Source organism: Macaca nemestrina, chromosome 15, assembly GCF_043159975.1.
Source record: "Macaca nemestrina isolate mMacNem1 chromosome 15, mMacNem.hap1, whole genome shotgun sequence".
NCBI classification, from domain to species: Eukaryota; Metazoa; Chordata; class Mammalia; order Primates; family Cercopithecidae; genus Macaca; species Macaca nemestrina.
In genome coordinates, this window is record NC_092139.1 from 31167336 (window position 1) to 31181553 (window position 14218).

A 14218-nucleotide genomic window follows, 5' to 3' on the forward strand; every position below is an offset into this window, starting at 1 on the left:
TGAGAAGGGAGTCTCGCTTGCTTCCAGCGCAGATGGTCCCAGCCACACCTGCCCAGGAGCCACCTGCCTCACCGCGCATGTGTACCTTCGGATGTGCTGCTGCAGGTCAAAGTTTTTGGTGAATGACTTGTCACAGTATGAGCACTTGAGTTTCTGAGCCTTTGGCTTCCCTGCAGCTGAAAGACAAGTGGAAGGAGGGGACAATGAGGCTGGGGGTGCAGCCCAGGGCGCCAAGAGCAGCCTCTGGCTACTGTACCTGAGCCGGACAATGCATATCCCAGGGAAGTCTACGCCCATGCACAGGCCAGGGAGGAGACATGGGAGAGCTTCACAGGGCCTGGGGAGGAAAGCCTAGGATATGCTCCAGCTGGGAAAGCAAGACAAAACCTTCAAAGGCTCCCCTCTGCCCTACAATCAAATCCACCCTCTTTGCCATGGCCCACAGCACTCTGCATCCCCTCACTCCTGACAACCTCATCATTCTGTCCATCCAGCTGCAGTGAACTCCCAGCTAATCTTGCTAACCTTAAAAGACCTCAAGCATGTTCCTGCCTCCGGGCCTTTGCACCTGCTGTTCCCCCTTGCCTGGAATGCTTGTTCCACAGATACCCACAAGGCTGCTTCCTTCTCCTCCCCACATGAATAGTTAGAAGCATTTTCTAGCCTCTCCCTAGTTGTTCTCAATCGTAAGACCCATTAACCTCCTTCCTGGAGCAACCCAGAAATATTTACTTATTTATTCCCTGTCTCTTCCATTAAACTGAAAGCAGAAGGAATCACAGACCAAGAGACTAGATTCCAGTGCCTGACACAGGGCCTGGCACAAAGATGCTCAATACATCATTGCGGAAGGAAGGAAGGGAAGGAGTAGTTGACTGGAAAGCTGCTGAATAATTCTCAATTTCTATCCTCTCCATCTGCTGCCTGCTCTGACACCACCTCCCACCCCATACTTACCACCTGCATTAGGATGGCAGATACTACTGCTTGCCTAATAGCCACTCTCTCCTTCACTCCTCACAAATCCCATAATAGGAGTATCAATGTCCCCAGCCAAAAGAGACACTTCCCAGCTTCTCTTGCAGCTAGGTATGGCCACGTGACTAAGTTTTCAGAAATGAGATATAAGCAAAAATATCAAACAGAACTTCTAGAAGCTGGGAGAAGCCCCTTTTATCCTTCCCTTTCCCTTCTTCTTACTGCCTGGAATATTAAAGTGATGACCGGAGCTCCAGCAGCTATCTTAGACAATGAGGCACCAGGATAACTGATACCATGTTTGGAGGTGGTGGAAACAGAAAGACAGAAGAAATGAGGGTGCCTGGTGCCCATGCAGTCACATGATCCCCAGATTGTCTGGCTTCTGGCCTTGACTTATACAGGAGAGAAACAAAATTCTATCATTTTGAAGTCATTGCTGTTTTGAATTTTCTATTACATGCAACCAAAGTTGAACTACCATAAAAGGGAAGACCAGAACCAAGCAGCTTGTGGATTGGCCAATGCTGAGGAAAGATGCCCATGGCAGGCTGGGGGCCCACCTTCCGGGAGTCCCCTGGCACCTTTAGCCCGTCGGGTCTTCAGCGTTGGTGGAGAGTCAAAGGTGGCCACCGTGCCCCCGGTGGCGCTGGTCATGGGGGCAGCGGGGTTTGGTCCTTTGGGTTTGAATCCCTGTTTGCCAGGGCTGTACACTGCGGGGGTGGGGTATACTGGAGCCTCCACACACTGATTTGGCACCTAGAAGGACAACACAGTCAAAGAAAAAGCCCTGCCAGGGGAGGGGAAGAGCTCCCAGCCAGGCACACCCTCCCTGCCTCCCTGGCTGACCTCAGCCACTCTCCCCTACATCACCATCATAGCCCCTCCACCTGGCCCGGTCACCCAAGTCACTCCCAAGCCCCCTTAGAACTTCATGAAGCCAGGAGGCCAGAACAGCTATGGAGCCAGGCTGCCTGGGTTCAAATCTTGACTCTTCCACTTAGCACCTAGGTGACCTTAGGCATCTTTTTAATTTCTCTGTCTCAGTTTCCACATCTGTAAAATGGGACTCATCATAGTACCCCTCTCACGCGGTTACTGTGAAGATTAAATGAAGCAACACATAAAGGGCTTAGAACAGTGACTGGCACAGAGTGAGCATGCAATACACATTAGCTGTTATTATTGCCATGCCTATTCTTATCAGTGGTACTTTCCTAGCATAAGAGAACTAGGTGGCTGGGCACAGTGGCTCACACCTGTAATCCCAGCACTTTGGGAGACCAAGGTGGGCAGATCACCTGAGGTCAGGAGTTTGAGACCAGCCTGGCCCACATGGTGAGACCCCGTCTCTACCAAAAATACAAAAATTAGCCAGGTATGGTGTTGTGTGCCTGTAATCCCAGCTACTCAGGAGGCTAAGGCAGGAGAATCGCTTGAGCCTGGGAGGCGGAGGTTGCAGTGGGCCAAGATCGCGCCACTGCACTCCAGCCTGGGCGATGGAGTGAGACTCTGTCTCAAAAAAAAAAGGAGAACCAGGAAGTCAGAGGGGTCTGTGTTCCCCCAGCTGCTCCAATTCCTGACTGACACTACCCAATGCCACAGTAGCAGGCTTCCCTTCACTGAGAACTGAAACCACAAGAAATTACCAAATGAATTCTGAGGCATTCAGATTTAGTTAACACTAAGCTTACATCCCCATACTGTGACATTGTAAAGAATTCATTTATTCAGCATTTTTTTTTTTTTTTTTTTTTTTTTGCTTGCTCTGTTGCCCAGGCTGGAATACAATGATGTGATCTCGGCTCACTGCAGCCTTGACCTCCAGGCTCAAGCAACCCTCCCACCTCACCCCACTAAATAGCTGGGATAACAGGCACACACCACCACACCCAGCTAATTTTTGTGTATTTTGTAGAGACGAGATTTCACCATGTTGCCCAAGCTAGTCTCAAACTCCTGAGCTTAAGTGATCCACCGACCTCGGGCTCCCAAAGTGCAGGGATTACAGGTGTGAGCCACTGTGCCTGGCCTATTCATCATTCATTGGTCTTCCTGAGGTGTCCTATCCAAGATTTCTGGTCAGGCACGATGACTCATGCCTGCAATTCCAGCACTTGGGGAGGCCAAGGAAGGAGGATCGCTTGAGCACAAGAGCTTGAGACTAGCCTGGGCAACATAGGGAGAGCTGATCTCCACAAAACATTTAAAAAATTAGATGGGCATGGTGGCGCATGCCTGTAGTCCCAGTTACTCAGGAGGCTGAGATGGGAGAATCACCTGAGCCTGGGAGATCAAGACTGTGGTAAGCCGTGATGGCGCCACTGCATTCCAGCCTGGGTGACAGAGCAAGACTCTGCCTCAAAAAAAAAAAAAAAAAAAAAAAGAATTCAACTCAGCAAAATACCCAAAGTTGAAAAAATATTTCAGACAAATACAAATAAATAGAAAGCTACAGTTGGAATAATAAAATCAGACAAAGCTGAAAAAAGGGTAAAAAAATAATAATAACAATTATAAAATCTGGCCAGGTGTGGTGGCTCATGCCTGTAATCCCAGCACTCTGGGAGGCTGAGGTGAGAGGATCACTTGAGGCCAGGAGATGGAGACCAACCTGGGCTAAAGGGAGACCCCCATCTCTAATTTAAAAAAAAAAAAAGGCCGGGCGCGGTGGCTCAAGCCTGTAATCCCAGCACTTTGGGAGGCCGAGACGGGCGGATCACGAGGTCAGGAGATCGAGACCATCCTGGCTAACACGGTGAAACCCTGTCTCTACTAAAAATACAAAAAAAAAACTAGCCGGGCGAGGTGGCGGCGCCTGTAGTCCCAGGTACTCGGGAGGCTGAGACAGGAGAATGGTGTAAACCCGGGAGGCGGAGCTTGCAGTGAGCTAAGATCCGGCCACTGCACTCCAGCCCGGGCAACAGAGCCAGACTCCATCTCAAAAAAAAAAAAAAAAAAAAAAACCTTCTGCAGAAATACCTTGCCTGGTTTCTATTTTCCTGACCAAACCCTGACCAATACAGCACTCAAATATTTGTTGGGCCAGGTGTGGTGGCTCATACCTGTAATCCCAACACTTTGGGAGGCCGAGGCAGGCAGATCACCTGAGGCCAGGAGTTCGAGACCAGCCTGGTCATCATGGCGAAACCCATTTCTACTAAAAATACAAAAAAGGCCGGGCGCGGTGGCTCAAGCCTGTAATCCCAGCACTTTGGGAGGCCGAGGCGGGCGGATCACAAGGTCAGGAGATCGAGACCACAGTGAAACCCCGTCTCTACTAAAAATACAAAAAATTAGCCGGGCGCGGTGGCGGGCGCCTGTAGTCCCAGCTACTCAGGAGGCTGAGGCAGGAGAATGGTGTGAACCCGGGAGGCGGAGCTTGCAGTGAGCTGAGATCCGGCCACTGCACTCCAGCCTGGGGGACAGAGCAAGACCCCGTCTCAAAAAAAAAAAAAAAAAAAAAACAAAAAAATTTAGCTGGGTGTGGTAGCTCACGCCTGTAATACCAGCTACTTGAGAGGCTGAGGTACAAGAATCACTTGAATCTGAGTGGTGGAGGCTTCAGTGAGCCAAGATCGCAACAGTGCACTCCATCCTGGGCGACAGAGTGAGACTCTGTCTCAAATAAATAAATAAATACTTGTCACGTGAATAAATTCAGCCATCACTCAAGGCATTACTGAGTAATTAATGTGACTGCCACTGGCATAGGCTCTTACTATCCTCAACAGCTCTTCAGGAAGAGTTCCCATTTTAGAGGAGTGCAAACTGAGGTCAGACAGTCCAGTGTAAGGTATCTACTCTAGGAGTGCTCTGCTAGGTGCTAAGGATGCAAAGTCTAGTAAGACTCAGGCCCTGCCCTCAAATATCACCCTCATCTATATGGAAAATCAATAGCAGCAGCTCCCGCTGTGCTGGTCCTCTCTGGGCTGGTCCCCTCTGACTACCACAAGCCACCAGCATTATCTCAGCATCCCGCTAACTTAACTTTTTCTCAACGCAATAAATTCCCTAGAGAAGCTTGCTCTATTCTCCCAGGAGAGGGCAAATCCCCTTGCAGCCCCTCAGAACATCACACGAATGCCTTGTGGTGGGATCTTCCCACTGGTCTGGGCTCTCTTTATACAGAGACTACCTGACAGGGGATGTCCGTGGCTGGATTCTATGGTGAGTCTGAGTTAGTGTGATTTCTAGTGCAGTGAGTTGTTTCTGTCATAACCATACCCTCCAGCACTGGTGTCTTGGAAGGTTCTGTGAACTCAGTGCATTTCGAGTAGACGGCCTGTAGCTTAGAGTTCATCGTCAGGGAATTACTATGGTACATTGATTGTATTACGGACCCAGTTCTTCACCCCTCACCATACCCATGCCTTTGCAGTGTGACTTTGCAGCTCTTCCCATCAAGAGGTGGTGTCTATTTCCCTACCTGCACTATCTAAGCTGGCCTTGTGATCTGCTTTGGCCAGTAGAAGTGATTCTGTGTTACTTACAAGCCTAAACCTCAAAAGGCCCTGGGCATTTCTGCCTGCATTTTTGTACTTCCACCATGGCCATGAGAACCTAGTGGAGGCTGAGTCACGCAGAACAGAGCTGAGTCACACCACTTGTCCCAGCCCAGGCTATCCTAGAGCAGCTGACAGCCAGCCAACCTTCAGACATGAGTGAGCCCAGCCAAGACCCACAGTTGTCTAACTGACCACTGCAAACACGTGAACAATAAACACTTTTGCTATATGCCACTGATGCCTGATGGATATTTCTTACCCAGCAATAGCTAACTGATACACCTAGCTTATTAAAAACTGTAAGAGACACTTAGGCAGATAATTTTTTTGAATCTTTTTTCATTTTTTGCCCAAAACGGTAGGCATTCTCTGACTGTTCTGAGCATTACCTACAGACAGCTTATATTTCTGCTACAACCTGCACTCCATTCCACCTTCTCATGGCTTGCATCTTACATCTGTGGGTGTGATGCTTTGATTAAAGTCCTTCTCCCCCGTGATGTGGCCGGGACTGGATCTGGTTTTCATGGTATCCCCGGCACAGTGCCTGGCACACAGCTGGTGCTCAGGATGGGTTCAGGTTGGCCATGATGTCCATGACCAGTGTCCTCTTCCACCCTGCCCCCTCTGCTCACCTCCAGGGGTGGGTAGGGCTGCATCCCCAGCGCCTGGATCTCCACCGTTCCACTCCCAGCCAGGGGCGCAGCAGCACTGTACACCTCCACCACACCGTTCCCACCAGGGTTGGGACGCCCGGGGGGGCCCAGGCTCTGGGGTGGAGGTGGCTGGGGCTGAGGTGGTGGCGGTGGGGGCAGTGGTGGAGGAGGTGGAGGAGGGGGTGGAGGCTGAGTGAGGTAGCTGGGCACGGAATGCATGTTCAGGCTGCTCTGAAATCAGAAAAGAAAAAGTGTTACAGCCTCTTGATACTAGTTGTCTTATTTATTGGGGAGGAAGGACATTTGCTTTAGCCAGCCAAGTGGAAAGAACAGCTACTCAACAGGCAGCTCAGGGGAGGGGCTAAGAGAGGATGGGGAAACAAAGTCATGGGAGAATTCGAAGGAAGCCTCAGCTTGGTGCTGCTATCCCTTTTCCCTATGAAAGTTGGCAAAAATGACCTCACTGATACACAAAAGAGTTAATATAGCAGCCTAATGTTGCTATCTTAAGAAGGGCTTCCCGCCGGGCACGGTGGCTCAAGCCTGTAATCCCAGCACTTTGGGAGGCCGAGATGGGCGGATCACGAGGTCAGGAGATCGGGACCATCCTGGCTAACACGGTGAAACCCCGTCTCTACTAAAAATACAAAAAACTAGCCGGGAGAGGTGGCGGGCGCCTGTAGTCCCAGCTACTCCGGAGGCTGAGGCAGGAGAATGGCGTAAACCCGGGAGGCGGAACTTGCAGTGAGCTGAGATCCGGCCACTGCACTCCAGCCCGGGCGACAGAGCAAGACTCCGTCTCAAAAAAAAAAAAAAAAAAAAAAAAAAAGAAGGGCTTCCCTTTCCAACTTGGACCTGGCAGAACGGCTCCCACAAAGAAGGGTGGCGAGAAGAAAAAAGGCCATTCTGCCATCAACGAGGTGGTGACCCAAGAATATACCAAAAACATTGACAAGCGCATCCATGGAGTGGGCTTCAAGAAGCGTGCCCCTCAGGGACTCAAAGAGATTCGGAAATTTGCCATAAAGGAGATGGGAACTCCAGATGTGCGCATTGATACCAGGCTCAACAAAGCTGTCTGGGCCAAAGGAATAGGGAATGTCCGATACCGGATCCGTGCGCGGTTGTCCAGAAAACGTAATGAGGATGAAGATTCACCAAATAAGCTCTATACTTTGGTTACCTATGTACCTGTTACCACTTTCAAAAATCTACAGACAGTCAAAGTGGAAGAGAACTAATCGCTGATCGTCAAATACCTCAAATAAAGTGATAAAATTGCAAAAAATAAAAATAAAAAAGGGCTTGCTTGCAGCACTAGCTCATGACTGGGACCTGAGAACCAGGCTTGTGGGACACCTCCTTTGTTGACAAGGCTTGTTTTGCCACCTGGGGCACTGTTCTATGGTACCAGCTTACATAGAGTGTTTAGACAAAATATGTGATTCATGGCGAACACTTCCTTCTCTTCTGGGAGTCCGGAATTTTGGTCATGGTGGCTGGTCACCTACATGACCAATCCCTAACAGAAACCCTGGCCTTGGGCCTGGCGCAGTGGCTAACGCCTGTAATTTCAGCACTTTGGGAGGCCGAGGCAGGTGGAGTCCAGGAATTCGAGACCAGCCTGGGCAACATGGCGAAACCCCATCTCTACTAAAAACACAAAAACATTAGCCAGGCATAGTGGTGCACACCTGTAGTCCCAGCTACTTGGGAGGCTGTGGGAGAATCACCTGAGCCCAGGGAGGTGGAGGTTGCAGTGAGCTGAAATCGCACCACTGCACTCCAGCCAGGGCAGTTGAAGTGAGACCCTGTCTCAGAAAAAAGAAAGAAAAAAAAAACCCTGGCTTTGGAGTCTTAAGTGTGTTTCCCTGTGTAGCAACCCAGCACACATGTTTCTAGACTTCACTGCTGCAGGAAGAAGTGTGCTCTGTGCAACCTCTCCCCTCCTCCCAAGACAAAGAACTCTGGATTCCTCCAGATTCCAAAGTGTCTTTCTCCCTTGCTGATCTTGCTGTGTGTTCCTTTGCTGTAATAAACCACAGCCATGAGTACAACCACCTCTGAGTCCCGTGAGTCTTTCGAGAGAATCATGAATGTGTGGGTAGTCGTGAAACGCAGCCAGTAACTTCTAGAAATTTATGCTACAAAAAAAAACCAAGCAGGTGGGCAAAGACTTCTGTACATGGATGGTGACTCCAGCCATTTTTATAACAGCAAAAAACAACAATGACCTATATGTCTATACATAGAAACTTGGCTAAACAGAAGATGTCCTATCCATATGGTGGAATCCTTTGCAGTTGTTAAAATGATGGTACTGCTGGGTGCAGTGGCTCATACCTGTAATCCCAGCACTTTGGGAGGCAGAGGGAGGAGGATCGCTTGAGCCCAGGAGTTCAAGACCAGCCTGGCAACATAGTGAGACTCTGTCTCTAAAAAAAAAATTTTTTTTAGGCCAGGCACGGTGCGGTGGCTCACACCTGTAATCCCAGCACTTTGGGAGGCCAAGGCAGGCAGATCACTTGAGGTCATGAGTTTGAGACCAGCCTGACCAACACAGTGAAACCCCATCTCTACTAAAAATACAAAAATCAGCTGGGTGTGGTGGCGCATACCTGTAATCCCAACTACTCAGGAGGCTGAGGTAGGAGAATCACTTGAACCTGGGAGGCAGAAGTTGCAGGGAGCCAAGATCACACCACTGCACTCCAGTCTGGGCAACAGAGCAAGACTCTGTCTCAAAAAAAAAAAAAGAAAAAAAAAAAAGAAAAAAAACAAAACTCAGGCTGGGGCAGTGGCTCACGTCTGTAATCCCAGCACTTCAGGAGACCAAGGTGGGAGGATCACTTGAGGTCAGGAGTTTGAGACCAGCCTGGCCAACATAGTGAAACCCCAACTCTACTAAAAATACAAAAATTGGTTGGGCACAGTGGCTCAGCTCATGCTTGTAATCCCAGCATTTTGGGAGGCCGAGGTAGGGAGGTCCCCTGAGGTTGGGAGTTCGTGACCAGCTGGACAACATGGAGAAAACCTGTCTCTACTAAAAATACAAAAAAAAAAAAAAATAGCTGGCTGTGGTGGTACATGCCTGCAATCCCAGCTATCGGGAGGCTGAGGCAGAAGAATCACTTGAACCCAGGAGGCAGAGGTTGCAGTGAGCCAAGATCGCACCACTGCACTCCAGCCTGGGAAACACAGTAAGATTCCATCTCAAAAAAACAAAAAAAAACAAAAAAAAAAAACAAAAAAAGTCAAAATAGCTGCACTGTATTGACAAAGCCCCACATGTTCTGGATCCCCACCTAGATGTAGCAGCTTCCCACCTATAGCAGAGCTGAACAAGGGGAAGCTGATAGCCTCCCTCAGCATCAGGGAGAGCTGGGGCCAGGCCCCCTTTATTCTACAAGATTCTGAATCTGCAGGAGTTAATGTACAGGTCTGGAATCAAGACCCTGTGAGAAGCCCACACCTTCTTACCTGCACAGGTGGGGGGCCCTGGGGCATGGGCTGGTCCAGGGATGTGAAGGCTGACATGGCAGACATGAGCACATCATCGCTCACCAAGATGTTCCCCTGCACCAGGGTCTGGATCAGTGGGGACGGGGGCACTGTGATGTATGTGGAGATCTGGACAGTGGGAGAGACAGAATGAGTGAGACAGAAACAGAGAGAGAGAGACAGAGAGAGAGACAGAGTGTGTGTGTGCACATGTGTGCGTGTGTGCATGTGTGGACATGTCTGAGGCTCTGTAAGTAAGCCGAGGGTATGGCACAAAAGATCCTGGTTCTGGAATCCCACAGACCTGGATTCCATTTCTACCTCTGCTGCTCCCTGCTGTGTGACCCTGGGCAAGTCACTTTACCTCTCTGTACCTCCATTTAATCATCTACCGAATGAGGAGGATAAGGCTGGGCATGGTGGCTCACAACTGTAATCCCAGCATTTTGAGAGGCTGAGGCAGTTGAATCATTTGAACCCATTTTGGGAGGCTGAGGCAGGTGAATCACTTGAACCCAGGAGTTCAAGACCAGCCTGGGCAACACGGTGAAACCCTGTCTCTACAAGAAAAATACAAAAATTAGCCAGTGTGGTTTTGTGCACAGCTGGTGTGGTTTTAGAGACTCTTGTCTCTAAAAATAAACAAAAACAGAAAGAAAAAACAATGAGGAGAATAACTCACATCTCTCTGCAAAGTACATACCCTATGACTCAGTAATAATACTTCCTTGTATCAGCCGGGCACGGTGGCTCATGCCTGTAATCCCAGCACTTAGGGAGGCTGAGGTGGGCAGATCACGAAGTCAAGAGATCAAGACCATCCTGGCCAACGTGGTGAAACCCCATCTCTACTAAAAATACAAAAACTAGCCAGGCATGGTGGTGCATGCCTGTAGTCCCAGCTACTCAGGAGGCTGAGGCAGGAGAACCGCCTGAACCTGGGAGGTGGAGGTTGCAGTGAGCCGAGATCGCGTCACTGCACTCCAGCCTGGCGACAGAGTGAGACTCCATCTCAAGAGAAAAAAAAAATACGGCCGGGCGCGGTGGCTCAAGCCTGTAATCCCAGCACTTTGGGAGGCCGAGGCGGGCGGATCACAAGGTCAGGAGATCGAGACCACAGTGAAACCCCATCTCTACTAAAAATACAAAAAATTAGCCGGGCGCGGTGGCGGGCGCCTGTAGTCCCAGCTACTCAGGAGGCTGAGGCAGGAGAATGGCGTGAACCCGGGAGGCGGAGCTTGCAGTGAGCCGAGATCGCGCCACTGCACTCCAGCCTGGGCAACAGCGTGAGACTCCGTCTCAAAAAAAAAAAAAAAAAAAAGAAAAAAAAAATACTTCCTTGTATCTATCCTAAAGAAACACTGAACACATGTCCACAGAAGTCCACAAGTATCTTAGGTCAAGAAGAATATCCGGTCTGGCGCGGTGGCTCATGCCTGTAATTCCAGCATTTTGGGAGGCCAAGGCAGGCGGATCACTTGAGGTCAGGAGTTCGAGACCAGCCTGGCCAACAGAGTGAAACCCCGTCTCTACTAAAAATACAAAAATTAGCTGGGCGTGTTGGCAGGTGTCTGTAGTCCCAGCTACATGGGAGGCTGAGGCAGGAGAATCACTTGAACCTCAGAGATGGAGGTTGCAGTGAGCCAAGACCAGCCTGAGCTACAGAGTAAGACTTTATCTAAAAAAATAAAGATAACGGCCGGGCGCGGTGGCTCACGCCTGTAATCCCAGCACTTTGGGAGGCCGAGGCGGTTGGATCACAAGGTCAGGAGATCGAGACCATCCTGGCTAACACTGTGAAACCCCGTCTCTACTAAAAAAATGCAAAAAATTAGCCGGGCGAGGCGGCGGGCGCCTGTAGTCCCAGCTACTCGGGAGGCTGAGGCAGGAGAATGGCGTGAACCCGGGAGGCGGAGCTTGCAGTGAGCCGAGATCGCGCCACTGCACTCCAGCCTGGGCGACTAAGCGAGACTCTGTCTCAAAAAAAAAAAAAAATAAAGATAACAGAGGGTGAGGGGAATATTTTCTACTAGCAAAACTCATAGTCAAGCAGTGAGAAAAATGACTATGTTTTATGCCAGAAGATGCCTGTTTCAGTCTCTATGTCCTATAGGTCTGGGGTGAAGGCTTTCATTGTGATGACAGAAATGATACCTGTACAATGAATGAAGATAATGTTCTAAAGAGATAAGGAAAGAAAAGGAAGTCAGTTGAAACTCTGACCCCTTGACCTGGCATCCTGAGATATGCCCAGCCTCCTTTATGAGGGATCCTTTAATCTCTCTATGAGCCCGCCACCCAGGGTGTCTTTGCTCCAGAACCATGTTTTTGGCTGAGGACTCTGGAAGCTTCCCCAGATGCCTCCAGCCTGGTCCTCTGCTCTGGCCTCCAGACTTGGAAATCTACATTGTCTACTTCCTCACTGCCTCCACTTAAAGGTCGCAGGCATCTCAGCTTCAACGGGCCCAGTTGAACTCCTGACATCCCCTCAAAACCTTCTCCTCACAGCCTCCTCCTTTCAGTCAGTGGCAACTCTAAATCAGGAGTCCCCCGTGACCCTTCCTGATCTCACACTCCTCACCCAGTCAATTCACAAGTTCTGTCAGCAACACCTTCAAAGTGTTTCTAAAATCTCATTTTCTTACCACTTCCACTGCCAACACGCTGGTCAAGCTACCTGCATCCACTGCCTGGATTTGTGCCACAGCCCCTCAACGGGTCTCCTGGCCTTCTCTCTTGCCTTCCCTCAAAACCTATTCTCTGTCCAGCAGCCAGAGTGACCTGATTAAAGTCACCATGTCCCTCCTCTTCTTAACAGCCTCCAATGGCTCCCATCTCATTCTCAGTAAAAGCCGCAGTGGCTGGGCATGGTGGCTAACACCTGTTATCCCAGCACTTTGGGAGGCCGAGGCGAGGGGATCACAAGGTCAGGAGATCAAGAGTATCTTGGTCAACATGGTAAAACCCCATCTCTACTAAAAATACAAAAATCAGCCGGGTGTGGTGGCGCGCACCTGTAGTCCCAGCTACTCTGGAGGCTGAGGCAGGAGAATCGCTTGAACCCGGGAGGCGGAGGTTGCAGTGAGCTGAGATCACTCCGCTGTCCTACAGTCTGGGCAACAAGAGCGAAACTCCATCTCAAAAAAACAAAAAAACAAAACAAAAAAAAGCCCCAGACCCTATATGATCTGCCAAGACCCTCCTGCTGCCTCTCCGATCACCTCCCACCTTCCTACTTACTCACTCATTCCCAGCCACTCTCACCTCCTCGCAGTTGCTGGAACAAACCCGGCACACTCCCGCCTCAAGGCCTCTGCATCTGCTGATCCCTGCACCTGGCTCCCACTTCCCCAAACCAGCTGCATGACTCATCCCCACACCTCCTTAGGTCTATCTGGTATGTTCTTCCTACTGATTTAAGTCACTGCAGAAATTATATAGTACTATTGTTTTAGATTTTAAAAATAATAATATATTATCTACTATTATTCTACAATTTGATTTTTCATACAAAACCTTTTATCTGCTATATAGTATTCTTTCCGGTCACCTCTTCACAGAGCCCTTCCCCAAGCACCATAGACAAGATGGCAAAACCTCCCACCCCCGTCTGGCATCCCCTATCTCTCTGCATTTAACGTGCTGAAAACAGTACGTGTGCACCATCCATCTCGCCCCATTCCACAAGGGCAGTGACTTGGTCTGTCTTATCCATTGCTACAGCCCCAGTGCCCGGCACAGTGCCTGAGCACGACAGGCCCTCAAAAAAGACACGTTGAATGAATGAATGAACAAATACCTGGCGATTGGCAGGAGGCGGGGCCTGCTGGACTGCTGCGGGTGCTGCTGAAGGTGTGTAGATGCTGTTGGTGGCCAGGGAGACTGTTGCCAGGGCGGGGGCATTCCCCTGGCACTGTTCCCGCTTGTGGGTCATAAACGCTGGCAGCGAGTTGAATTGCTTCTTACACTTCCCGCAGAGAAAGACATCCTCATCATCTGGGGTCACACCCGCAGGGTAGTGGGAAGAGGCCACAGACAAAGGTCAAGTAATGAATAAAAAGCAAGAATATGTCAAGGGGCATCACAGTATGAAGCAGGAGCACTGCAGCTGACCACAAGCAGCAATCTGGGAGGAATGCCGCGACTCGACATGCAGGTGTCAGTCATCAACTATGTGCTTCCTAGGAGTTTTCAAAACCACACAGGTGGCCAGGTGCAGTGGCTCATGCCTGTAATCCCAGCACTTTGTGAGGCCGTGAAGCGTGGATCACCTGAGGTCAGGAGTTCAACACTAGCCTGGTCAACATGGCGAAACCCCATCTCCACTAAAAATACAAAAATTAGTTGGGCGTGGTGGTGCACGCCTGTAGTCCCAGTTACTTGGGAGGCTGAGGCAGGAGAATTGCTTGAACCCGAGAGGCAGAGGTTGCAGTGAGCCCAGATAGTGCCACTGCACTCCAGCCTGGGCAACAGAGCGAGACTCCATCTTAAAAAAAAAGAAAAAAAAAACAAGTTCCTGCAGGGATAGCCGTATGCGGCCAGGTATCAATTAATTAGAAATCAAAAAACAGTAAA

At 49.9% G+C, this 14218-nt stretch overlaps 2 protein-coding genes across 6 annotated transcripts in view; one reads left to right on the forward strand and one right to left on the reverse strand.

Moving 5' to 3' along the window:
- The window catches only part of LOC105496226 (zinc finger protein 341), a 64226-nt gene that overhangs the window by 36114 nt on the left and 13894 nt on the right, over positions 1 to 14218 (reverse strand). For 3 of the 5 annotated variants that reach the window (XM_071079498.1, XM_011766422.3, XM_071079497.1), the window contains exons 3-7: positions 13443 to 13639; positions 9623 to 9772; positions 6122 to 6373; positions 1542 to 1737; positions 86 to 176 (exon numbers count right to left, since the gene is read on the reverse strand). In XM_071079498.1, coding sequence (XP_070935599.1) covers positions 86 to 176; positions 1542 to 1737; positions 6122 to 6373; positions 9623 to 9772; positions 13443 to 13639 — 886 coding nt within the window. The remainder of the gene's footprint in view (positions 1 to 85; positions 177 to 1541; positions 1738 to 6121; positions 6374 to 9622; positions 9773 to 13442; positions 13640 to 14218) is intronic. The other 2 variants (XM_011766423.3, XM_024797427.2) reach the window with 2 other exon arrangements.
- Positions 6514 to 7395, forward strand: LOC112429268 (large ribosomal subunit protein eL31-like). Its single transcript, XM_071080896.1, has 2 exons — positions 6514 to 6554; positions 7005 to 7395. Exons 1-2 carry the CDS (start codon positions 6514 to 6516, stop codon positions 7381 to 7383), a joined length of 420 nt encoding a protein of 139 aa, XP_070936997.1. The 3' UTR covers positions 7384 to 7395.

What these genes read in the sequence shown, in the direction of transcription:
- LOC112429268 (XM_071080896.1), top strand. Translation starts at nt 6,514, where the DNA reads ATGGGGAAACAAAGTCATGGGAGAATTCGAAGGAAGCCTCA. An exon ending in AGAATTCGAAGGAAGCCTCA is followed by an intron (nt 6,555 to 7,004) that starts GCTTGGTGCTGC and finishes TGGACCTGGCAG; the next exon opens with AACGGCTCCCACAAAGAAGG.